Here is a 27,541-nt window from a genome sequence, read left to right as displayed (position 1 = left end):
CTGCAGGACGTTTCCTTAACCTTCCTTTCTTGGAAGGTAATCTTCCTGGTAGCCGTCACGTCCATCAGACGGGTCTCGGAGTTGGCTGCGCTCTCCTGCCGCCCTCCCTTTCTAATTTTTCATCCGGACAAGGCGGTATTGAGGACCTCTCCCACCTTTTTGCCCAAGGTCGTCTCCTCTTTCCACCTCAATGAGGAGATTGTCCTACCTTCGTTCTGCCCGACACCTGTCCATCGCATCGAAAAGGCTCTACACACTCTTGATGTGGTGAGGGCTCTTCGTCGGTACGTCTCGAGGACGGCTTCTTTTCGCGCGTCAGACGTCCTGTTCGTACTTCCAGAGGGGCCCAGGAGGGGTTCTCCTGCTTCAAAAGCCACTCTGGCAAAATGGATTCGGTCAGCCATTCAAGAATCCTATCGTGTCAAAGGTGTGCCTATCCCAGCTGGGATCAAGGCTCATTCCACTCGGTCGGTGGGCGCCTCGTGGGCCATTCGGCATCAGGCGTCGGCACAGCAGGTCTGCAAGGCTGCGACGTGGTCCAGTTTGCACACTTTTACCAAGCATTACCACATTCATTCTATCTCTTCTGCAGACGCCGCCCTTGGCAGGCGCATTCTGCGAGCGGCAGTTCCTTAAGCCGTAAGCCAGTGGTACATGGGGTATTAGCATATTGCTCCCCACCCAGGGACTGCTTTTGTACGTCCCATGGTCCTGTGTCCCCCAATGAGGCGTAGGAGAAAAGGAGATTTTTGTTTACTTACCGTAAAATCTTTTTCTCCGAGCCACTCATTGGGGGACACAGCACCCACCCTGTTAGCCTGTTTTGGCTTGTTGTTACTTCTTTGGTTTTGACATAGTTGTCTTTGTTCATGCTCCTACTGCTTTACTACCGAACTGGTTGAAATTGTATCCAGTGAAGGGGTGTATACTGCAGAGGAGGAGTTAATCTTTCTGTCTACTTAGTGTCCTCCTAGTGGCAGCAAGCATACACCCATGGTCCTGTGTCCCCCAATGAGTGGCTCGGAGAAAAAGATTTTACGGTAAGTAAACAAAAATCACCTTTTCTCTTCTTTTTTTTTTTTTTTTTTTAAATAGGTACAAGCTTCTTCATGTGTTGGAGTTTGATGCAAATCGGCGCCGGATGAGTGTCATTGTTGAGAGTCCTTCTGGTAAGTTTACATAAGGGCTATGGGGAAATTGATTTTTACTAATGTTAGTAGTGATGCAGAGTTGTTACTCTTTTTCTTTTTTCTTGTTTTGTGTTTCGTCTGCCATCTTCATTCATATTCAGCCCCCTCATATGCAGTTTCAAACTGCTTCTAGCTTCAGATATGACACATATGGGCAATGTTCCTCACATTTCATGATACATGTAAGGTCCATGTACAGGATGCTGTTGTCTTCATGTATCCGCACAACTTCATCACTATTCTGATTTATCCTTTTTACGGCTCCAAAATAATTTCACCTACCCTGTGCCATGGTGTGAGTTCTGTCCTCTACACCAGTGGTCCCCAACCTTTCTGACCTTGAGAGCCACATTCAGGTCTGCAAGAGGGTTGAGAGCCACATCCAGCTACTGCCCCCCCCCCCCCCCCCCCCCCCTCACAGTAGTGGCAACCAAAGCCCCCATTACGGGTATAATGATAACCAATGCTTTTCCACACAAATCATCCAAAAGCAGTATACCAAGATCCAGGGGTTCCCACCACATCCCCATTCAGCATTCTTCCATCACGCACTCCCAACCGTCACATCCAGCTTCAAGTACCTCCTCTGACCGACAGTATCATCCTGTCTCCAGCGTACCATACTTAAATTATCTCTAAACCCCCAAGACCAGTAGAAGTGTACCCAAATCTGCTCTTCTGTGCAGGGCTACTCACAAAGTTCACCATTTTGAGATGTGCTCCTCATACCAGTATACTAAATCTGGAGCTAATGCACCAAGCTGGAAGGCAGCCGCGAGCCACAATTCAAGGGACCGCGTGCCACATGTGGCTCCCGAGCTACAGGTTGGGGACCTCTGCTCTACACTAATGCTTGCTCTGTGTGATCTTTCCTTCACACTAATGCTTTATGTGTTCTTCACTACTCTCCCCCATTACTGAAGGTTCTGCTGAGGATTCATTTTCTGTTTGCACTGCCTGTATGATCTATCCAGCAGCAGGATCTGGGTCCTTTACCCCTTTAATGCAGTCTTCTCTGTTGTATGCAATCTCTGTCCTCTCTCTTGCTACTATCTCTAATAGTTAGAGAAGGATGAAATAGGGCAGAGAGAACAGGACCTCAGCCCTTGCCAAGAGCAACCAGGTGTAGTGTCCTGCTTGCACCTCTGGCCATTTGCAGGAGTCACACAGACTCCACAGCAGCAAAATAGTAGGAAAATTTGAATTGTGACCATTTGCATTTGTGAAATAATCAAACAATTAGAACAAATCTGTGCAAATGTGTCTATCGCTTTTAAGAATAGCATTTTTTAATGAGTTTAAATGTCATTAATTCCTTCCAGGGGAAAAGATACTTTTCACCAAAGGAGCGGAGTCTGCCATCCTTCCAAATGCCAAAAATGGGGAAATAGATAGAACGAGACTGCATGTAGATGAATTTGCTTTAGTAAGTTTTATTTATGACATATATTTTTTTTCATGTCTTTAATACTTCCATGTGACATTTTTGTCTGAAAATATAATTCAACCACTTGTAACGGGTTGTCCAAAAATGTCCAGCAAACTGTATGAACCATTTCTCATGATTTGAGCTCGCCTTTTTGTCACCCTCTTCTCTTGCAGTGAACATTCTAAGTCAGAGTCCTAATGAGGGGCAGAAATAAGATGCACCTAATTCATTAAGAAACGCACGCCACTTAATGAATTCAATGCATTTTATCACTGGCTTCCATGCGCCCCACCAGACTTGTTACTCCAGTGAGTTACTGGAGTAATATTTTTGGAATACAAATCGTGACCTCTTTTGAAGAATTTGATAAGTTGGTGCAGTCAGCCCCTTCCTTCCGAGTGCTTCATAGTTTACACCATTTTGGCAGAACTGCCCCAAACTGGAATGGAAATGCCAAAAGTTGCAAAATGTTTTCTCACCTTTGCATTGCACAAAAATTTAGTGATTTTTTTCAATTTATTTATTTATACCAGTTTTCTGGCATAGACACTTACTAACTGGGGGGACAAAGCCCCTGATGCATCAGAGTAAAGCTCTCCTTTTCCACAGCAGCTCCCCAGCTACCTAACTGCTACAACAGCTCCCCCTATTTATACTAATTGGTGTTAGCCCATCCCTTCCTTAGTTGGCACAAAGATGCAGTTAGATAACACACATCTAAAAGTATCAGTGATGGCATCCAGCTACTTCTATTCATGATTCGGTGCAAGAGCTCATCGCTACTGCAAATTAGTTTTGGCCCTGCACTAAAAGATGTCTTTTAGTGCTGCATGCTCATTTCCGGTTTGCAGATCCGTTAATCTATTGCAAGTGAACTAGCCCAAGTATATTAGACAATTTGATATTTAACCCTTAACAACCACTGATATGCCTTTTTACAGGTTGTCATTAAGGTCCTTAATCCTTTATTTACTTATCCTGACGGTGCTGGAAATTTTAGTAAATAATGCCGCCCGACAGGTAAGAATATAGTGGGTGTTAACTTTATATTATAGCAGACCATCAGCCACAATCGGGTTTGGCATCGATTGTGGCAGTTTAAGCCCCTAGATTCCTCTGTCAATCGCAACTTCAGCATTTAGATGTTTAATAGAGGGCGAAGGCCTCCTCCTTAAACTTGTCGAGACCCTACGACCATAATTGCCTCAGTGCACTGTGATATGTTGGATCCTGCCATAAGCAGGGTCTAACAGGCTGTGTCAGTGTGGATATATATATATATATATATATATTCACGTGGAAAACTGGCAGCACTGCAGAAAGATTTGGAAAGGTGCAAGAGGCAAATGCAGTGCTGCCAGTTTTCCTCAAGTATACAATGGGTACGGAAAGTATTCACACCGGTTTAAATTTTTCACTTTGTTTCATTGCAGCCATTTGGTAAATTCAAAAAAGTTCATTTTTGTTCTCATTAATGTACATTCTGCATCCTATCTTGACTGAAAAAAAAAACAAATGTAGAAATTTTTGCAAATGTATTAAAAAATAAAAACTGAAGTATCGCATGGTCATAAGTATTCAGACCCTTTGCCCAGTACTGAGTAGAAGCACCCTTTTGAGCTAGTACAGCCATGAGTCTTCTTGGGAATGATGCCACAAGTTTTTCACACCTGGATTTGGGGATCCTCTGCCATTTTTCCTTGCAGATCCTCTCCAGTTCCGTCAGGTTGGATGATGAATGTTGGTGCACAGCCATTTTCAGGTCTCTCTGGAAGAGGTTTTCATCCAGTATATCCGTGTACTTGGCCGCATTCATGTTTCCTTCAATTGCAACCAGTCATCTTGTCCCTGTATCTGAAAAACACCCCCATAGCATGATTCTGCCACCACCATGTTTCACTGTTGGGATTGTATTTGGCAGGTGATGAGCAGAGCCAGGTTTTCTCCACACATACCGCTTAGAATTATCGCCAAAAAGGTCTATATTCGTCTCATCAGACCAGAGAATCTTATTTCTCATAGTCTGGGAGTCCTTCATGTGTTGTTTTTTTTTTTTTTTTTTTTTTTTTTTTTTATAGCAAACTCTTTGTGGGCTTTCATATGTCTTGCACTGAGGAGAGGCTTCCATCGGGCCACTCTGCCATAAAGGCCCGACTGGTGGAGAGCTGCAGTGATAGTTGACTTTGTGGATGTTTCTCCCATCTCCCTACTGCAACTGTGTAGCTCAGCCACAGTGATCTTGGGGTTCTTCTTTACCTCTCTCACCAAGTCTCGTCTCACACGATTGCTCAGTTTGGCTGTGCAGCCAGGTCTAGGAAGACTTCTAGTGTTCCCAAACTTCTTTCATTTAAAGATTATGGAGGCCACTATGCTCTTAGGAACCTTGAGTACTGCAGAAATTCTGTTGTAACCTTGGCCAGATCTGTGCTTTGCCACAATTCTGTCTCAAAGCTCCTTGGCTAGTCTCTTTGACCTGATGATTCTCATTTGGTCTGAAATACACTGTGAGCTGTGAGGTCATAGGCTGGGGTCACACTGCGTTATGGCAGTCCATTAGACGGACTGCGTTACATTGCGGCATAACGCGGTGTAACGCAGTCCGTTAAAGCTGCCATTAACCCCTATTATCGGGCACATCGCCAACGCATGCCATAATAGGCATGCTCTAGCGATGTGCCGTCCTTCTATCAAGGACCCTCGGACGCGGTCTGCAGCGTCGCGGGTCTGTCGCTGCTAGCGCAGATAGAGCATCTGCACTAGCGCTATCGCATAACGCGATCTTGCGTTAACGCAATCCGTTTAACGCATGCGTTGAACGGACTGCACTAACGCAATGTGAACCCAGCCTTATATAGACAGGTGTGTACCTTTCCAAATCAAGTCCTATTGGTTTAATTTAACACAGCTGGCTTCCAATGATGGAGTAGAACCATCTCAAGGAGGATCACAAGGAAATGGACAGCATGTGACTTAAATATGAGTGTCTGAGAAAAGGGTCTCAATACTTATGACTCTGTGATATTTCAGTTTTTCTTTTTTAACCCCTTCATGACCCAGCCTATTTTGGCCTTAATGACCTTGCCGGTTTTTGCAATTCTGACCAGTGTCCCTTTATGAGGTAATAACTCCGGAACGCTTCAACGGATCCTAGCGATTCTGAGATTGTTTTTTCGTGACATATTGGGCTTCATGTTAGTGGTAAATTTAGGTCGATAATTTCTGAGTTTATTTGTGAAAAAAAAACGGAAATTTGGCGAAAATTTTGAAAATTTCGCAATTTTCACATTTTGAATTTTTATTCTGTTAAACCAGAGAGTTATGTGACACAAAATAGTTAATAAATAACATTTCCCACATGTCTACTTTACATCAGCACAATTTTGGAAACAAATTTTTTTTTTGCTAGGAAGTTATAAGGGTTAAAATTTGACCAGTGATTTCTCATTTTTACAACAAAATTTACAAAACCATTTTTTTTAGGGACCACCTCACATTTGAAGTCAGTTTGAGGGTTCTATATGGCTGAAAATACCCAAAAGTGACACCATTCTAAAAACTGCACCCCTCAAGGTGCTCAAAACCACATTCAAGAAGTTTATTAACCCTTCAGGTGCTTCACAGCAGCAGAAGCAACATGGAAGTAAAAAATGAACATTTAACTTTTTAGTCACAAAAATGATCTTTTAGCAACAATTTTTTTATTTTCCCAAGGGTAAAAGGAGAAACTGGACCATGTACGTTGTTGTACAATTTGTCCTGAGTACGCTGATACCTCATATGTGGGGGTAAACCACTGTTTGGGCGCACGGCAGGGCTCGGAAGGGAAGGAGCGCCATTTGACTTTTTGAATGAAAAATTGGCTCCAATCTTTAGCGGACACCATGTCGCGTTTGGAGAGCCCCCGTGTGCCTAAACATTGGAGCTCCCCCACAAGTGACCCCATTTTGGAAACTAGACCCCCCAAGGAACTTATCTAGAAGCATAGTGAGCACTTTAAACCCCCAGGTGCTTCACAAATTGTTCCGTAAAAATGAAAAAGTACTTTTTTTTTCACAAAAAAATTATTTTAGCCTCAATTTTTTCATTTTCACATGGGCAACAGGATAAAATGGATCCTAAAATTTGTTGGACAATTTCTCCTGAGTACACCAATACCTCACATGTGGGGGTAAACCACTGTTTGGGCACATGGTAAGGCTCGGAAGGGAAGGAGCGCCATTTGACTTTTTGAATGAAAAATTATCTCCATCGTTAGCGGACACCATGTCGCGTTTGGAAAGCCCCCGTGTGCCTAAACATTGGAGCTCCTCCGCAAGTGACCCCATTTTGGAAACTAGACCCCCCAAGGAACTTATCTAGAGGCATAGTGAGCACTTTAAACCCCCAGGTACTTCACAAATTGATCCGCAAAAATGAAAAAGTACTTTTTTTTCACACAAAATTTCTTTTAACCTCAATTCTTTCATTTTCACATGGGCAACAGGATAAAATGGATCCTAAAATTTGTTGGGCAATTTCTCCTGAGTACGCCGATACCTCATATGTGGGGGTAAACCACTGTTTGGGTGCACGGCAAGGCTCGGAAGGGGAGGCGTGCCATTTGACTTTTTGAATGGAAAATTAGCTCCAATCGTTAGCGGACACCATGTCGCGTTTGGAGAGCCCCTGTGTGCCTAAACATTGGAGCTCCCCTACAAGTGACCCCATTTTGGAAACTAGACCCCCCAAGGAACTTATCTAGATGCATAGTGAGCACTTATAACCCCCAGGTGCTTCACAGAAGTTTATAACGCAGAGCCGTGAAAATAAAAAATAATTTTTCTTTCCTCAAAAATGATTTTTAGCCCAGAATTTTTTATTTTCCCAAGGGTAATAGGAGAAATTGGACCCCAAATGTTGTTGTCCAGTTTGTCCTGAGTACGATGATACCCCATATGTGGGGGTAAACCACTGTTTGGGCGCACGGCAGGGCTCGGAAGGGAAGGCACGCCATTTGGCTTTTTGAATGGAAAATTAGCTCCAATCATTAGCGGACACCATGTCGCGTTTGGAGAGCCCCTGTGTGCCTAAACATTGGAGCTCCCGCACAAGTGACCCCATTTTGGAAACTAGACCTCCCAAGGAACTAATCTAGATGTGTGGTGAGCACTTTGAACCCCCAAGTGCTTCACAGAAGTTTATAATGCAGAGCCATGAAAATAAAAAATAATTTTTCTTTTCTCAAAAATGATTTTTTAGCCCACAATTTTTTATTTTCCCAAGGGTAACAGGAGAAATTGGACCCCAAAAGTTGTTGTCCAGTTTCTCCTGAGTATGCTGATACCCCATATGTGGGGGTAAACCACTGTTTTGGCACACGTCGGGGTTCGGAAGGGAAGTAGTGACGTTTTGGAATGCAGACTTTGATGGAATGGTCTGCGGGCATCATGTTACGTGTGCAGAGCCCCTGATATGCCTAAACAGTAGAAACCCCCCACAATTGACCCCATTTTGGAAACTAGACCCCCCAAGGAACTTATCTAGATGTGTGGTGAGCACGTTCAACCACCAAGTGCTTCACAGAAGTTTACAACGCAGAGCCGTGAAAATAAAAAAATCATTTTTCTTTCCTCAAAAAAGATGGTTTAGCAAGCAATTTTTTATTTTCACAAGGGTAACAGGAGAAATTGGACCCCAATATTTGTTGCCCAGTTTGTTGTGAGTACGCTGATACCCCATATGTGGGGGTAGACCACTGTTTGGGCATATGCCGGGGCTCGGAAGGGAAGGAGTGGCATTTGAAATGCAGACTTTGATGGAATGGTCTGCGGGCGTCACGTTGCATTTGCAGAGCCCCTGATATGCCTAAACAGTAGAAACACCCCACAAGTGACCCCATTTTGGAAACTAGACCCCCCAAGGAACTTATCTAGTTGTGTGGTGAGCACTTTCAACCCCCAAGTGCTTCACAGAAGTTTATAACGCAGAGCCGTGAAAATAAAAAATAATTGTTCTTTCCTCAAAAATTATGTTTTAGCAAGTAATTTTTTATTTTTGCAAGGGTAACAGGAGAAATTGGACCCCAACAGTTGTTGCCCAGTTTGTCCTGAGTACGCTGGTACCCCAAATGTGGGGGTAAACCACTGTTTGGGCGCACGTTGGGGCTTGGAAGGGAGGGAGCACCATTTGACTTTTTGAACGCAAGATTGGCTGGAATCAATGGTGGCGCCATGTTGCGTTTGGAGACCCCTGATGTGCCTAAACAGTGGAAACCCCTCAATTCTAACTTCAACACTAACCCCAACACACCCCTAATCCTAATCCCAACTGTAGCCATAACCCTAATCACAACCCTATCCCCAACACACCCCTAACCACAACCCTAACCGCAACACACCCGTAACCCTAATTCCAACCCTAACCCTAATCCCAACCCTAACCACAACTGTAACCCCAACACACCCCTAACCCTATCCGTAACCCTAACCACAAGCCTAATCTTAACCCTATTTCCAACCCTAGCCCTATTTCCAACCCGAACTCTAATTCCAACCCTAACCCTAAGGCTATGTGCCCACGTTGCGGATTCGTGTGAGATTTTTCCGCACGATTTTTGAAAAATCTGCAGGTAAAAGGCTCTGCGTTTTACCTGCAGATTTACAGCAGATTTCCAGTGTTTTTTTGTGCGGATTTCACCTGCGGATTCCTATTGAGGAACAGGTGTAAAACGCTGCGGAATCCGCACAAAGAATTGACATGCTGCGGAAAATACAACGCAGCGTTTCTGCACGGAATTTTCCGCACCATGGGCACAGTGGATTTGGTTTTCCGCACCATGGGCACAGTGGATTTGGTTTTCCATAGGTGTACATGGTACTGTAAACCTGATGGAAAACTGCTACGAATTCGCAGCGGCTAGTCCGCTGCGGATCCGCGGCCAATCCGCTGCGGATCCGCGGCCAATCCGCTGCGGATCCGCGGCCAATCCGCTGCGGATCCGCGGCCAATCCGCTGCGGATCCGCGGCCAATCCGCTGCGGATCCGCGGCCAATCCGCTGCGGATCCGCGGCAATCCGCTGCGGATCCGCAGCCAAATCCGCACTGTGTGCACATGCCATAACCCTAACCCTACCCCTAACCCTACCCGTAACCCTACCCCTAACCCTACCCCTAGTTCTAACCCTAGTTCTAACCCTAGTGGAAAATGAAAAAAAAAAAAAAAAATTTCTTTATTTTATTATTGTCCCTATGGGGGTGATAAAGGGGGGGGGGGTTTATTTATTATTTTTTTTATTTTGATCGCTGTGATAGAACCTACCACAGCGATCAAAATGTACCTGTAAGGAATCTGCCGGCTGGCAGATTCGGCGGGCGCACTGAGCATGCGCCCGCCATTTTGGAAGATGGCGGCGCCCAGCGAGGAGACGTACGGACACCGGGAGGATCGGTAAGTATGAAGGGGTGGTGGGGGGGTGGATGGGAGCACAGGGGGGGTAATCGGAGCACAGGGGGGGTGAATACAAACAAGGAGGGAGCGGACGGGGGAGCCGGCAGGCGGACTGAGGGGACCGGACCCCATAACGGAGGACTGGGGGGGCGATCGGTGGGTGTGGGGGGGTCACTTGAGTATTTCCAGCCATGGCCGATGATATTGCAGCATCGGCCATGGCTGGATTGTAATATTTCACCAGTTTTTTAGGTGAAATATTACAAATCGCTCTGATTGGCAGTTTCACTTTCAACAGCCTATCAGAGCGATCGTAGCCACGGGGGGGGGGGGGGTGAAGCCACTCCCCCTGGGCTGAAGCACCACTCCCCCTGTCTCTGCAGATCCGGGGAGATTGGAGTTAACCCTTTCACCCGATCTGCAGGGACGCGATCATTCCACGACGCATACGCTGCGTCATAGGTCGGATTGGCACAGACTTTCATGACACAGCGTATGCGTCAAAGGTCGGGAAGGGGTTAATAAATTTGCAAAAATTACATTTCTGTTATTTTTCAGTCAAAATGTGGTGCAGAGTGTACATTAATGAGAAAAAATAATTTTTTTTTAATTTACCAAATGGCTGCAATGAAGCAGAGTGAAGAATATAAAGGGGTCTGAATACTTTCTGTACCCACTGTGTGTAATATATATATATATATATATATATATATATATATATATATATATATATATATATATATATATATATATATATATATATATATATATATATATATATCTAATATATAAAGCTGAATGTGTGTGTGTGTGTATGTATGTATGTATGTATGTATGTCCGGGATTGGCATCTGAACCGTAGCAGCTACAGCCACAAAATTTTGCACAGTCACACGTCTGGACCCCGAGAGCGTCATAGGCTATGTTGTGAGGTGAAATTTTAACCCCGCGCTTTCCAATTCACCAAACAATTTTGCCCCTATCTACATAATGGGGAAAAAGTGAAAGGAAAAGTGTTGGAGGCGTCGCAGCTACAGGCACAAAATTTTGCACAGTCACACGTCTGGACCCTGAGAGCGTCAAAGCTATATTGTGAGGTGAAATTTTAACCCCGCGCTTTCCAAGTCACCAAACAATTTTGCCCCTATCTACATAATGGGGAAAAAATGAAAGGAAAAGTGTTGGAGGCAAATTAACAGCTGCCAGATGTGAACAAGGGGGACTTAAAGAATGACAGCGATGGCACCAAAGAGTATATACTGTACAGTTGCTAAGGTGGGGCCCCAACATGGGATAATCACACCACCACGGGGATATGAACACACACACAAAATGCGCCACACACTACCACGTGCTCGAACACATATACCACCCTCAGTGCACATTTCACCACACATACACCAACCTCGCCACATAAAAGTAGAAACACAAAAGTCGCCGCTCAAAACTCGCCACGCGCAAAACTCTCCACATGCAAAACTCGCCACACGTGCAAAACTCGCCACACGCAAAACTTGCACACGCAGAAAAATTGCCACACGCAGAAAAATTGCCACATGCACAAAAGTTGCAACACATGCAAAAGTTGCCTCACACAAAACTTGCACATACTCAAAAGGCACCACACATAAAACTCGCCACGCGCAAAACTCGCCATGCGCAAAACTTGCTGCACACAACTTGCTACACTAACCTGTCACATGCAACTCGACACACAAAAAGTTGCTACACGCATGTCGCCACACAAAACTCATCTCACAAAAGTCCCTACATGCATGTCGCCACACGCAACTCAACACACACAACTTGACACACGAAACTCGCCCTAAAACACACACAAGTCTGGTATCCTTCAAAAATAAAAATCTGATTAATAAGCAGACAAACTACAAGAGCAACAAATGTACCATATAGGAATCCGGCAGCTGTCAGTCACATGACCAGTCTATTATGTGTATGTGTGAGCTAATATATACTGCCAGGGGGTGGGCTTACTGTTGGCTGGGGATTTATCAGGCTGCCATTTTAGCTTACAAATACTGAGGTAAAAATACTGACCAAATAACGTGTGAACGAGGGCTAATACAGGAGGAGATGGCATACAGCTATATACTATATACAGGAGATGACACACAGGTATATACTATTTACAGGGGAGATGACACACAGGTATATACTATATACAGGAGGAGATGACACACAGATATATACTATATACAGGAGAGATGACACACAGGTATATACTATATAGAGGAGGAGATGACATACAGGTACATACTACATACAGGAGGAGATGACATACAGGTATATACTATATACAGGAGGAGATGACACACAGGTATATACTATATACAGGAGCAGATTACCTACAGGTATATAGTATATACAGGAGGAGATGACACAGGTATATGCTATGTATAGGAGGAGATGACATACAGGTATATACTATATACAGGAGATGACACACAGATATATACTATATATAGGTGAGATGACACACAGGTATATACTATATACAGGAGATTACATACAGGTATATCTAATATATAAAGCTGAATGTGTGTATGTATGTATGTGTGTATGTCCGGGATTGGCATCTGTACCGTCGCAGCTACAGCCACAAAATTTTGCACAGTCACACGTCTGGACCCCGAGAGCGTCATAGGCTATGTTGTGAGGTGAAATTTTAACCCCGCGCGTTCCAATTCACCAAACAATTTTGCTCCTATCTACATAATGGGGAAAAAGTGAAGGGAAAAGTGTTGGAGGAAAATTGACAGCTGCCAGATGTGAACAATGAGGACTTAAACAATGAGAGCGATGGCGACAAAGAGTATATACCGTACAGTTGCTAAGGTGGGGCCCCGACATGGGATACTCACCACACACGGGGATATGAACACAAACACAAAATGCGCCACACACTACCACGTGCTTGAACACATATACCACCCTCAGCACACATTTCACCACACACACACACCAACCTCGCCACATAAAAGTCGAAACACAAAAGTCACCACTCAAAACTCGCTACATGCAAAACTCGCCATATGCAAAACTAGGCTCACGCAAAACTCGCCACACGTGCAAAACTCACCTCATGGAAAACTCACCTCATGCAAAACTTGCACACACAGAAAAATTGCCACATGTACAAAAGTTGCACCACATGCAAAAGTTGCCTCACACAAAACTTGCACATACTCAAAATGCACCACACATAAAACTCGCCACGCGCAAAACTCGCCATGCACAAATCTTGCTGCACACAACTTGCTACACTAACCTGTCACATGCAACTCAACACACAAAATGTTGCTACACGCATGTCGCCACACAAAACTCATCTCACAAAAGTCGCTACATGCATGTCGCCACACGCAACTCAACACACACAACTTGACACATAAAACTCGCCCTAAAACACACACAAGTCTGGTATTGTCCTTCAAAAATAAAAATCTGATTAATAAGCAAACTACAAGAGCAACAAATGTACCATATAGGAAATACGGCAGCTGTCAGTCACATGACCTGTCTATTATGTGTATGTGTGAGCTAATATATACTGCCAGGGGGGAGGGCTTCCTGTTGGCTGGGGATTTATCAGGCTGCCAATAGCAACCAATCACAGCTCAGCTTCTATTTTGCTACAGTTAATTAACCTGAGCTCTGATTGGTTAATATAGGCAACAAAGACATTCTCAGTATAACAAAGCTAATATATGTTGTGAAATGCTTCTATTTGCTTAGTTTTTGCCTTTTAATAATTACATTTCTATCTATTTGTTTTGTGGTTTTTGTGTGCAGAATAAATTTTTGTTAACACATTCTATTTTGCTAACAGCAGTCATTAACCCGGGCGAAGCCGGGTAGTACAGCTAGTATATATATATAATCATTATTCAGCACACTTTATATCATGTGTTTAGTTTTAGACTGTTAATCTAATATATAAAGCTGAATGTGTGTATGTGTGTGTGTCCGGGATTGGCATCTGAACCGTCGCAGCTACAGCCACAAAATTTTGCACAGTCACACGTCTGGACCCCGAGAGCGTCATAGGCTATGTTGTGAGATGAAATTTTAACCCCGCGCTTTCCAATTCACCAAACAATTTTGCCCCTATCTACATAATGGGGAAAAAGTGAAAGGAAAAGTGTTGGAGGCGTCGCAGCTACAGGCGCACAATTTTGCACAGTCACACGTCTGGACCCTGAGAGCGTCAAAGCTATGTTGTGAGGTGAAATTTTAACCCCGCACTTTCCAATTCACAAAACAACTTTGCCCCTATCTACATAATGGGGAAAAAATGAAAGGAAAAGTGTTGGAGGCAAATTAACAGCTGCCAGATGTGAACAAGGGGGACTTAAAGAATGACAGCGATGGCGCCAAAGAGTATATACTGTACAGTTGCTAAGGTGGGGCCCCAACATGGGATAATCACCACACCACCACGGGGATATGAACACACACACAAAATGCGCCACACACCACCACGTGCTCGAACACATATACCACCCTCAGCGCACATTTCACCACACATACACCAACCTCGCCACATAAAAGTAGAAATACAAAAGTCGCCGCTCAAAACTCGCCACGCGCAAAACTCTCCACATGCAAAACTCGCCACACGTGCAAAACTCACCTCATGGAAAACTCGCCACACGCAAAACTTGCACACGCAGAAAAATTGCCACACGCAGAAAAATTGCCACATGCACAAAAGTTGCAACACATGCAAAAGTTGCCTCACACAAAACTTGCACATACTCAAAAGGCACCACACATAAAACTCGCCATGCGCAAAACTTGCTGCACACAACTTGCTACACTAACCTGTCACATGCAACTCGACACACAAAAAGTTGCTACACGCATGTCGCCACACAAAACTCATCTCACAAAAGTCCCTACATGCATGTCGCCACACGCAACTCAACACACACAACTTGACACACGAAACTCGCCCTAAAACATACACGTCTGGTATTATCCTTCAAAAATAAAAATCTGATTAATAAGCAGACAAACTACAAGAGCAACAAATGTACCATATAGGAATCCGGCAGCTGTCAGTCACATGACCAGTCTATTATGTGTATGTGTGAGCTAATATATACTGCCAGGGGGTGGGCTTACTGTTGGCTGGGGATTTATCAGGCTGCCATTTTAGCTTACAAATACTGAGGTAAAAATACTGACCAAATAACGTGTGAACGAGGGCTAATACAGGAGGAGATGACATACAGCTATATACTATATACAGGAGGAGATGACACACAGGTATATACTATTTACAGGGGAGATGACACACAGGTATATACTATATACAGGAGGAGATGACACACAGATATATACTATATACAGGAGAGATGACACACAGGTATATACTATATAGAGGAGGAGATGACATACAGGTACATACTACATACAGGAGGAGATGACATACAGGTATATAGTATATACAGGAGGAGATGACATACAGGTATATGCTATGTATAGGAGGAGATGACATACAGGTATATACTATATACAGGAGGAGATGACACAGATATATACTATATATAGGTGAGATGACACACAGGTATATACTATATACAGGAGATTACATACAGGTATATCTAATATATAAAGCTGAATGTGTGTATGTATGTATGTGTGTATGTCCGGGATTGGCATCTGCACCGTCGCAGCTACAGCCACAAAATTTTGCACAGTCACACGTCTGGACCCCGAGAGCGTCATAGGCTATGTTGTGAGGTGAAATTTTAACCCCGCGCGTTCCAATTCACCAAACAATTTTGCCCCTATCTACATAATGGGGAAAAAGTGAAGGGAAAAGTGTTGGAGGAAAATTGACAGCTGCCAAATGTGAACAATGAGGACTTAAAGAATGAGAGCGATGGCGACAAAGAGTATATACCGTACAGTTGCTAAGGTGGGGCCCCGACATGGGATACTCACCACACACGGGGATATGAACACAAACACAAAATGCGCCACACACTACCACGTGCTTGAACACATATACGACCCTCAGCACACATTTCTCCACACACACACCAACCTCGCCACATAAAAGTCGAAACACAAAAGTCACCACTCAAAACTCGCAACGCGCAAAACTCGCTACATGCAAAACTCGCCATATGCAAAACTAGGCTCACGCAAAACTCACCACACGTGCAAAACTCACCTCATGGAAAACTCGCCTCATGCAAAACTTGCACACACAGAAAAATTGCCACATGTACAAAAGTTGCACCACATGCAAAAGTTGCCTCACACAAAACTTGCACATACTCAAAACGCACCACACATAAAACTCGCCACGCGCAAAACTCGCCATGCACAAATCTTGCTGCACACAACTTGCTACACTAACCTGTCACATGCAACTCGACACACAAAATGTTGCTACACGCATGTCGCCACACAAAACTCATCTCACAAAAGTCGCTACACGCATGTCGCCACACGCAACTCAACACACACAACTTGACACATGAAACTCGCCCTAAAACACACACAATTCTGGTATTGTCCTTCAAAAATAAAAATCTGATTAATAAGCAGACAAACTACAAGAGCAACAAATGTACCATATAGGAATCCGGCAGCTGTCAGTCACATGACCAGTCTATTATGTGTATGTGTGAGCTAATATATACTGCCAGGGGGAGGGCTTCCTGTTGGCTGGGGATTTATCAGGCTGCCAATAGCAACCAATCACAGCTCAGCTTCTATTTTGCTACAGTTAATTAACCTGAGCTCTGATTGGTTAATATAGGCAACAAAGACATTCTCAGTATAACAAAGCTAATATATGTTGTGAAATTCTTCTATTAGCTTAGTTTTTGCCTTTTAATAATTACATTTCTATCTATTTGTTTTGTGTTTTTTGTGTGCAGAATAAATTTTTGTTAACACATTCTATTTTGCTAACAGCAGTCATTAACCCGGGCGAAGCCGGGTAGTACAGCTAGTATATAATATATATATAATGTGTGTGTGTGTGTGTGTATATATATATATATATATATATATATATATATATATATATATATATATATATATATATATGTATGTATGTGTGTGTGTATATGTACATATATATATATATATATATATATATATATATATATATATATATATATATATATATATATATATATATATATATATATATATAGTATATATTTGCACTGACCTATGTATAGGTATTATGTGACTAGTAGCATCTGTCCTGAAGGCTGCATGTCTCACCCAGGTGTCAATATGTATTTTCCTGAGACAAGCAGACTTCTGTCTAGCTAGGCCCAAAAAGAAAGGGTAACACTTGACACATCCTAGCTCTTGGAAGAGAGATGTCAATTACCTCCTGATAGTATTTCTGTGAGAACGTTTACACAAAGTATCTCAAGAGAAAATAATATATTCATTGGTAGCGCGGCTATGGTCCAGTCAAAAACAAGCAATTGTGATATTAACCTGAGGGGTTGGTCTAGAAATCTGACCTCCAGACCAAAGCTATAAATTAGACCTGTATACCTAGAATCGTGTTCACATGTGAGTGCAGCCTGAGAAGCTGATGTGTTCCACCAACTCCATATTCACCCCCCCCTCAGGGAGCAGAAAGCAGACTACCAAGTTAGATGATTTCTGTAAGTTTTCTCCTGTTTGTTATACTGTTTTACATAAGTTGTATGTCTTTTTATTATATTTTTATACCTTTTTCTTACTGTAAGTACTGAACCTTTTTGTATTAAAGTATAATCTTTAACAAGTTGAACCTTGAATGTTCTAACGAATCCATAGCCTAAGGTGTGTCAGCCTTATGAGTGGTAGACAATATTATTATTAATATTAATACTCATCGCCCATGTGTTCGATGAGTGGTGGCAGCGTGTGAGCGGGTGGTGTGTGGCCTGGGTCGGTGTGTGATTTATGCTCCCATTATAGCATAGGACAGAGGTTGAATGCTGGACTGAGAGTGGGGAGATATATCAACCCTTGCAGGCACAACCCCAAGTCACCTGCTGAGAGCGGATACGTGACGAATTACACGGAGTGGGGATCCGTGAGAATGTGATTTTAATGTTTTCAATAAACTTATATATTTTTTAAAAACATATTTTGGCTTTGTTGTAAAGTTCCCCCCTTTTTGGATTTAAAAAAAAAACAAAAATAAGCAAAACCAAAACATACACATAATTGGTATTGGTGCACCAAGAACGATCAAGCTATGAAATGTAAACATTATTTGAACATCGTAAAGAAAATAACAAAAAATGCTAATGTACCTTTTCACCGTGCTAATATGCAAACGATGGAATACAAAGTGATCAATAAAGTACTATGTAAAGAAAAAAAATGGTATCAATGAAATGTCAATTCATTTAGCAAAAAATAGCCCTCATACTGTTCTGTTGGTAGAAAAATACAACAGTTACAGCTCTCAGAATATGGCGAATCATGTGCAAAATATATTTTGTAAAATATTGTTTCTCGTGCCCTTCATTGGCTTAGTCTGCTGGCACCTAGAGGATGACACTACCAATACATCTTTAAAAAAAAAAAAAAATTGTATCTTCTCCAGCAGACTTTACCTCACTTGTTATCATCAGGCCTCCTTAATTAAGATTAGTGTCAGACCAGTCTTGGCCTTCCCTTTTTTTTTTTTTTGATGCTCACCCCACATCACCCCACAAAGCGATGATGAGTACAGCTTGTACTATTATGCCTGTATCCTATCTCGTCGTGTTGGCAAGAATATGTACCTTGACGCTGTCGGTCATCAGGTACCTAGAGCAATAGGTTCTTTTTGACTTTTGCCCACCCACCATATTACGGCATGTTTGCATGGAACAGAAGATAGAGTCTGGACATCGTACACCCAGTCAATTAATCTCCCTTTTCAGGGTCATTTTTGCAGATTTTTTCCCCATAGGAGCTTAACCATATGGTCGAGTTTTAGCCGAGCCATATTGCCTTTTTTTCAGGCAGGGGTCATTGTGCCTGCCCTACCTCTAGAACTTTTCAAGGGGTTCTACTCTATTCTTTTAGTCTTGCCTAAGAAGGACCGCTCAGGGCATAGTGTCCTGGACCTAAGGCTAATAAATTAAAATGTTTGCCTGCGCCACTTCAAGAAGTTGGCACTACCTGGACAACTCCTTATCATACTCCACAGTTGGCCCTGATAAAATAAAAAAGCTAATATTTGCCTCCCGTGCTAGCGCTGTTCCTGCGGTGTTGGCACTCCCCGGGGCTCCAGTTCGGTTGTTTTGACACATGACCCCGGTGCCCAATCAGCACCGGAATTGAGCAGGAAGAGAAAGTCAGAGATAAGCTGCAGTCCGGACTTCGTCTTCATGGTCAGCACACTGGACAGCACTGCAGCCTTGCAGTACTGGGGTCCTGGGTTCAAATCCCACCAAGGACAACATCTGCAAGGAGTTTGTATATTTTCCCTGTATTTGCGTGGGTTTCTTCCTGGTACTCTGGTTTCTTCCCACATTTTCAAAGACATACTGATAGGGATTCTAGATTGTGAGCCCCAATGGGGCAGTCTCAATAATGTTTGTAAAGAGCTGTGAAATTAAAGGGAACCTGTCACCTGAATTTGGCGGGCCCTTTTTTCGGTCCGATGGGCGGTGGTTTTGGGTCTTTTATTCACCCCTTCCTTTCCCGCTGGCCGCAATATTGTCTTGAAGTTGATTTGCTTTCCTCCGTAGAACACGCGTGCGCAAGGAAAGCGAATCAACTTCAAGACAATATTGCGGGCAGCGGGAAAGGAAGGGGTGAATAAAAGACCCGAAAACACCGCCCATCAGACCGAAAAAAGGGCCCGCCAAATTCTGGTGACAGGTTCCCTTTAATGGCGCTATATAAGTGAGTAAAGTAAATAAATGTTCAATTCAACAGGCGGGGACAGCGACACCAGCGCTGATTGGGCGTCGGGGTCACGGGTCGCAATAATCGCACGGGAGCCCCGGGGAGAGCAAGTGCCGACACTGCGGGAACGGTGTCGGTACAGGAGGGGAGTATAAACTTTTTAAATTTAACAGGGCCAAGCTTGGCGTATGAGAAGGGGTTGTCCTAGTAGTGGACAACCTCTTTCAGTATTGAGTCTGCTCGCTCATCACCTCAATGGAACCCTGGGAGTTTTTGTTTTTACTCTACTTTCAAGTTACTTATGTTCATATTCACATCTTTTTAGCTCACCAGAGGTTTCCCTGCTTTTGCAGTCAACCAAGATCATTTTCAGTTTGTGGCCCTTCACTTCGGATAGGCCACAGTGCCCAGGGTTTTTACAAAGGTCTTGGCCCCAGTTATTGCGCTGCTTTTGACCGGAGGAATTGTAATGATCCCTTACTTGGACTATATTCTCATTAAAGGGAACCGGTCACCCCCAAAATGGAAGATGAGCTAAGCCCACCAGCATCAGGGGCTTATCTACAGCATTCTGTAATGCTGTAGATAAGCCCCCGATGTAACCTGAAAGGTAGGCAAAAGAGGTTAGATTTTACTGACCCAGGGGCGGTCCCAGTTCTGTTCGGGTCCGATGGGAGTTGCGGTCCTCTCCTTGTCTTCACGCTGCGGGAAAGGTCAGAGCGGCCTGTTGGTCAGACTATGATTAAGGCACGAAAGCCCTCCTCGTTGTGTATCTACTATCGCACTTGGAAAGCCTACTTTTCATTGGTGTGAATTCAGCAGCATTGCTCCAATTTCTTTCTCCTTCCCTGCGCTTCTGTCCTTTTTGTAATCTGGCCCGGAGTCAGGACTGGCACTTGTCTCCCTCATGGGTCGGGTGTCCGCCTTAGCAACTTCTAAGCCACAGGTCAAGACTTTTCTCCAGGAAGTGGCACACGCTAGGCCGCCATATTGGCTACCCATTGATCCTTGGAATCTCGATCTTGTATGGATACGCTTCAGTCCCCACCCTTTTTAAGCCAATTAGAGACATCTTGCAGTTCTGTCCTCCTGTAAACTCGACTGTTCTTTATAGATTTTACCTCAGGTGGGTTTTGAAGCTGACTGCCTTCTTTTATCGCATTCCTTACTTCATCCTGCACTGGGTTCCATCCTTTCTTCTTAACGTGATCTCGGCTTTCCACCTTATAACAATGACATTGTCTTTGCCTTCCTTCTGCCCTTCACCCTCTCATCCTACTGGGAGAGCTTAGCACTAGCTGAAAGTCTTCAGAGCTATGTAGCGATATTTAATTCCAACATTAACATTCCTTGTTTGTCATTTCGGTATGTTCTCACAAAGGCCTAGCCATCTCTAAGGCGACCATTGCTCGCCGAATTCGATCGCCCATTATCAAAGCATATTGAGTAGGGGCCAGATATCCACCATTCAACCATTCAGATGTGGTGGCCTCTTGGGCTATCTGTCACCAGGCATCTATCTTGTAACTTTGTAAAGCAGTTACTTGGTCATCCGTTCATACCTTTTCTAAGTTTTAAGGGGTCCATACTTTTGCTGTATCATATGCAAGTCTTGGCAGGAAGGTGCTGCGGACAGCAACCTAAGCAAGAGCAAATACTCCCTTTGTAACAGTATAATATCTGTTTGCTATTCCCATCCCAGGGACAGCTTTAGGACGACCCATGGTTCTTGTATTCCCCAATGAAGCGACCAAGAAATTACATATTTTTGGTACTCCCCATTAAAATCTTTCTCGTAGTCTTCATTGGGGAACACTGCATCCACCGTTGTTCAGGCATGCATATTAGTTGTTTTTTTTTTTTCTTTTGGGGTGGTTATGCTTTGTATTTAACCCCTTCCCAACCTGTGACGCCACGTAGGCGTCATGAAAGTCGGTGCCAATCCGACCTGTGACGCCTATGTGGCGTCATGGAATGATCGCGTCCCTGCAGATCGGGTGAAAGGGTTAACTCCAATTTCACCCGATCTGCAGGGACAGGGGGAGTGGTGCTTCAGCCCAGGGGGGGTGGCTTCACCCCCTCGTGGCTACGATCGCTCTGATTGGCTGTTGCACTTTCAACAGCCAATCAGAGCAATTTGTAATATTTCACCTATAAAAAGTGGTGAAATATTACAATCCAGCCATGGCCGATGCTGCAATGTCATCGGCCATGGCTGGAAACCCTGATGTGCCCCCCCCCCCCCCCCACAGCCACCGATCGCCTCCCCAGTCCTCCGATCTGTCCCGTAGTCCCCTCCGTCCGCCTGCCCGCTCCCCCCGTGCTCCGATCCACCCCCCCATGCTTCGATCCCCCCCCCTCATACTTACCGAGCCTCCCGGAGTCCGTCCGTCTTCTCCATGGGCACCGCCATCTTCCAAAATGGCGGGCGCATGCGCAGTGCGCCCGCCGAATCGGCCGGCAGATTCGTTCCAGGTATATTTTGATCTCTGTGATAGACTTATCACAGTGATCAAAATAAAAAAAATTGTAAATGAACCCCCCCCTCTATCACCCCCATAGGTAGGGACAATAATAAAATAAAGAAAATATATATTTTTTTTTTCTGCACTAGGATTAGGGTTAGGGCTAGGGTTAGCATTAGGGTTAGGGCTAGGGTTAGGGCTAGGGTTAGAACTAGGGTTAGGGTTAGAATTAGGCTATGTGCACACGGTGCGGAGTTGGCTGCGGATTCGTAGCAGTTTTCCATCAGGTTTACAGTACCATGTAAACCTATGGATAACCAAATCCGCTGTGCCCATGGTGCGGAAAATACTGCGCGGAAACGCTGTGTTGTATTTTCCGCAGCATGTCAATTCTTTGTGCGGATTCCGCAGCGTTTTACACCTATTCTTCAATAGGAATCCGCAGCTAAAATCCGCACAAAAAACACTGGAAATCCGCGGTAAATCCGCAGGTAAAACGCAGTGCCTTTTTACCTGCGGATTTTTCAAAAATGGGGCAGAAAAATCTCACACGAATCCGCAGCGTGGGCACATAGCCTTAGGGTTGGAATTAGAGTTAGGGTTGGAATTAGGGCTAGGATTGGAAATAGGGTTAAGATTAGGCCTGTGGTTAGGGTTATGGTTAGGGTTAGGGGTGTGTTGGGGTTAGGGTTGGGATTAGGGTTAGGATTAGGGTTGGGATTAGGGTTATGGGTGTGTCGTGGTTAGGGTTGTGGTTAGGGGTGTGTTGGGGTTAGGGTTGTGATTAGGGTCATGGCTAGAGTTGGGATTAGGGTTAGGGGTGTGTTGGGGTGAGTGTTGGAGTTAGAATTGAGGGGCTTCCACTTTTTAGGCACATCAGGGGTCTCCAAACGCAACATGGCGCCACCATTGATTCCAGACAATCTTGCGTTCAAAAAGTCAAATGGTGCTCCCTCCCTTCCGAGCCCCGACATGCACCCAATCAGTGGTTTACCCCCACATATGGGGTAACAGCATACTCAGGACAAACTGGGCAACAATTATTGGGGTCCAATTTCTCCTGTTACCCTTGCAAAAATAAAAAATTGCTTGCTAAAACATAATTTTAGAGGAATTAAAAATTATTTTTTTATTTTCACGGCTCTGCGTCATAAACTTCTGTGAAGCACTTGGGGGTTCAAAGTGCTCACCACACATCTAGATAAGTTCCTTGGGGGTCTAGTTTCCAAAATGGGGTCACTTGTGGGGTGTTTCTACTGTTTAGGTACATTAGGGGCTCTGCAAATGCAACGTGACGCCCGCAGACCATTCCATCAAAGTCTGCATTCCAAAACGTCACTACTTCCCTTCCGAGCCCCGACGTGTGCCCAAACAGTGGTTCCCCCCCACATATGGGGTATCAGTGTACTCACGACAAACTGGACAACAACTTTTGGGGTCCAATTTCTCCTGCTACCCTTGTGAAACTAAAAAATTGCTTGCTAAAACATAATTTTAGAGGAAAGAAAAATGATTTTTTATTTTCACAGCTCTGCGTTGTAAACTTTTGCGAAGCACTTTGGGGGTCAAAGTGCTCACCACATATCTAGATAAGTTCCTTGGGGGATCTATTTTCCAAAATGGGGTCACTTGTGGGGGGTTTCTACTGTTTAGGTACATCAGGGGCTCTACAAACGCAACGTGACGCCCGCGGACCATTCCATCAAAGTCTGCATTTCAAAAGTCACTACTTCCCTTCCGAGCCTCGACGTGTGCCCAAGCAGTGGTTTACCCCCACATATGGGGTATTAGTGTACTCAGGACAAACTGGACAATAACTTTTGGGGTCCAATTTCTCCTGTTACTCTTGTGAAAATAAAATATTGCGGGCTAAAAAATAATTTTTGAGTAAAGAAAAATGATTTTTTATTTTCATGGCTCTGCGTTATAAACTTCTGTGAAGCACTTGGGGGTTTAAAGTGGTCACCGCACATCTAGATTAGTTCCATGGGAGGTTTAGTTTCCAAAATGGGGTCACATGTGGGGGAGCTCCAATGTTTAGGCACACAGGGGCTCTCCAAACGCGACATGGTGTCCGCTAACGATTGGAGCTAATTTTTCATTCAAAAAGTCAAATGGAGCTCCTTCCCTTCCAAGCCCTGCCGTGTGCCCAAACAGTGGTTTACCCCCACATGTATCAGTGTAGTCAGGAGAAATTGCCCAATAAATTTTAGGATCCATTTTATCCTGTTGCCCATGTGGAAATGAACAAATTGAGGCTAAAAGAAATTTTTTGTGAAAAAAAAGTACTTTTTCATTTTTACGGATCAATTTGTGAAGCACCTGGGGGTTCAAAGTGCTCACTATGCATCTAGATAAGTTCCTTGGGGGGTCTAGTTTCCAAAATGGGGTCACATGTGGGGGAGCTCCAATGTTTAGGCACTCAGGGGCTCTCCAAACGCGACATGGTGTCCGCTAGCGATTGGAGCAAATTTTTCATTCAAAAGTAAAATGGCGCTCCTTCCCTTCCGAGCCTTGCCGTGTGCACAAACAGTGGTTTGTGACTACATATGAGGTATCGGTTTACTCAGGAGCAATTGCCCAACACATTTTAGGATCCATTTTATCCTGTTGCCCATGTGAAAATGAAAAAATTGAGGATAAAAGATTTTTTTTTGCGAAAAAAAAGACTTTTTCATTTTTACGGATCAATTTGTGAAGCACCTGGGGGTTCAAAGTGCTCACTATGCATCTAGATGAGCTCCTTGGGGGCTCTAGTTTCCAAAATGGGGTCACATGTGGGGGAGCTCCAATGTTTAGGCACACAGGGGCTCTCCAAACGCGACATGGTGTCCGCTAAAGATTGGAGCCAAGTTTTCATTGAAAAAGTCAAATGGCGCTCCTTCCCTTCCGAGCCCTGTCGTTCGCCCAAACAGTGGTTCGCACATATCGGGTATCGGCGTACTCAGGACAAATTGTGCAATAACTTTTGGGGTCCAGTTTCTCTTTTTACCCTTGGCAAAATAAAAGAATTGTTGCTAAAAGATCATTTTTGTGACTAAAAAGTTAAATGTTCATTTTTTCCTTCCATGTTGCTTCTGCTGATGTGAAGCCCCTGAAGGGTTAATAAACTTCTTGAATGTGGTTTTGAGCACCTTGAGGGGTGCAGTTTTTAAAATGGTGTCACTTTTGGGTATTTTCGGCCATATAGACCCCTCAAACTGACTTCAAATGTGAGGTGGTCCCTAAAAAAAATGGTTTTGTAAATTTCGTTGTAAAAATGAGAAATTGCTGGTCAAATTTTAACCCTTATAACTTCCTAGCAAAAAAAAATTTGGTTTCCAAAATTGTGCTGATGTAAAGTAAGACATGTGGGTAATGTTATTTATTAACTATTTTGTGTCACATAACTCTCTTGTTTAACAGAATAAAAATTCAAAATTTGAAAATTTCAAAATTTTCTAAATTTTAGCCAAATGTGCATTTTTTTCACAAATAAACGCAAAAATTATCGACCTAAATATACCACTAACATGAAGCCCAATATGTCACGAAAAAACAATCTCAGAACAGTTAGGATCCGTTGAAGCGTTCATGAGTTATTACCTCATAAAGGGACACTGGTCAGAATTGCAAAAAACGGCCAGGTCATTAAGGTCAAAATAGGCTGGGTCATGAAGGGTTTAATCTTTTCATGCTTTAGTTGTTTTTGCTTTTCCTACTGTTTACTCACTTACTGAGGAGGCCTGGTGCTAGCATAGTCTGCTGGGGAGGAGTCTTCTTTTAATGTTAAGAATAAGATGTATTGTTGGTATCAGACTCCAGGTGGCAGCAGACTAATCCATGGTTCCTGCGTCTTCCAACAAAAATTACGAGCTAGAGATTTTACAGTGAGTACCAAAAATCTTAATTTTTAGTGTGCGAAAGTGCCAAATAATGAAAATACCTATACAAATCTGGTATTGCTCTAATAGTACTGACCCAAAGGACAAAGTGGCCTTATACTGGCATTCTGATGTGGATTTTCAACGTAAACACACGTCCCGTAGAGATTTTTAATATATTGTAGCAATGCTACTCTCTTGGGAGCTATCTGAAGTATCACAGAAACATTTCTGTTCAAAATCTGACTGATTTATTTCAGTCCTCATAAACCACATCACAGGAAGCTCAAATACAGCTCTTGTCCAGTATAAAGTAAACCATAAAGCTGCAAGTTCAGGCAATAGTGCTGGTTAGCCCACCTGGCTTAGGCTGTGTGCACACGTTGATTTCTTTTTTCCCTGAGGATTTGTTAGGCTACGTTCACATTTGCGTTGTGCGGTGCAGCGTCGGCGACGCGACGCACAACGCATGCAAAAACGCATGCAAAACGCAGCGCTTTGTGACGCATGCGTCCAATTTTGGCCTGATTTTCGGCGCAAAAAAAATGCAACATGCAGCGTCCTGTGCGCCCTGACGCTTGCGCCAAAAATGACGCATGCGTCACAAAACGCAAGACAACGCATGTCCATGCGCCCCCATGTTAAATATAGGGACGCATGCGCCGCTATGCGTCACCGAACCTGTGCCCGACGCAACGCAAATGTGAACGTAGCCTTAACAGAACCTGAAGCCAGCAAAGTGCATGAGAATCCTGAAGTGTCATGCACACCTTGAGCATTTTTGACTTTCAGATTTGATGCAGAAAGTAATCTGAAGCAAGTAAATTCTCTGCATTTTTCGCTTTTGACTTCACTGAAATCCGGCAAAAATGTGCATTTTTGCAACGCCGTTTTCCTGCCAAGAGCTGCATAAATGGTGCAGAAATTTTACTCAATGTGTGCACAGAGTCCAGCTTCTTAATCCTTTAGCAAAGGCACTCAATCCAGGAGATCTGCACACCTCCATATACACAGCTATGTGTGAGACAAACCGCTCTCAGTTTACAGCGTGAACCACACCTAAGGGTGCAGGTATGGTGAGCAGCCATCTCTCCCAACTCTTCAGCTGCTCTCAAGTAGTCATGGCCTGTTAATCCCTTTTAGTCCTATATGTGCTAAAGCATTACTCCATGTTTGTCCCATCCACTAGGTGTCCAACAGCCACTTTACAGTATGCAGGACAACCACCCACTTTATCAATTCAAGATATACTAAAAACTACGAAA

The 27,541-nt window shown here is 43.8% G+C and overlaps 1 protein-coding gene across 7 annotated transcripts in view; it reads left to right on the top strand.

The window, feature by feature from the left end:
- ATP11B (ATPase phospholipid transporting 11B (putative)) overlaps positions 1 to 27,541 on the top strand; it is a 192,847-nt gene that overhangs the window by 121,252 nt on the left and 44,054 nt on the right. For all 7 annotated transcript variants that reach the window (XM_077290435.1, XM_077290439.1, XM_077290436.1 and 4 more), the window contains 2 exons: positions 1,096 to 1,169; positions 2,513 to 2,616. In XM_077290435.1, coding sequence (XP_077146550.1) covers positions 1,096 to 1,169; positions 2,513 to 2,616 — 178 coding nt within the window. The remainder of the gene's footprint in view (positions 1 to 1,095; positions 1,170 to 2,512; positions 2,617 to 27,541) is intronic.

The sequence above is a fragment of the Ranitomeya variabilis genome, chromosome 2 (genome assembly GCF_051348905.1).
Source record: "Ranitomeya variabilis isolate aRanVar5 chromosome 2, aRanVar5.hap1, whole genome shotgun sequence".
Taxonomy (NCBI): domain Eukaryota; kingdom Metazoa; phylum Chordata; class Amphibia; order Anura; family Dendrobatidae; genus Ranitomeya; species Ranitomeya variabilis.
The sequence above is the reverse complement of the archived record's forward strand: the minus strand, read 5'-3'. Positions and strand labels throughout refer to the sequence as shown.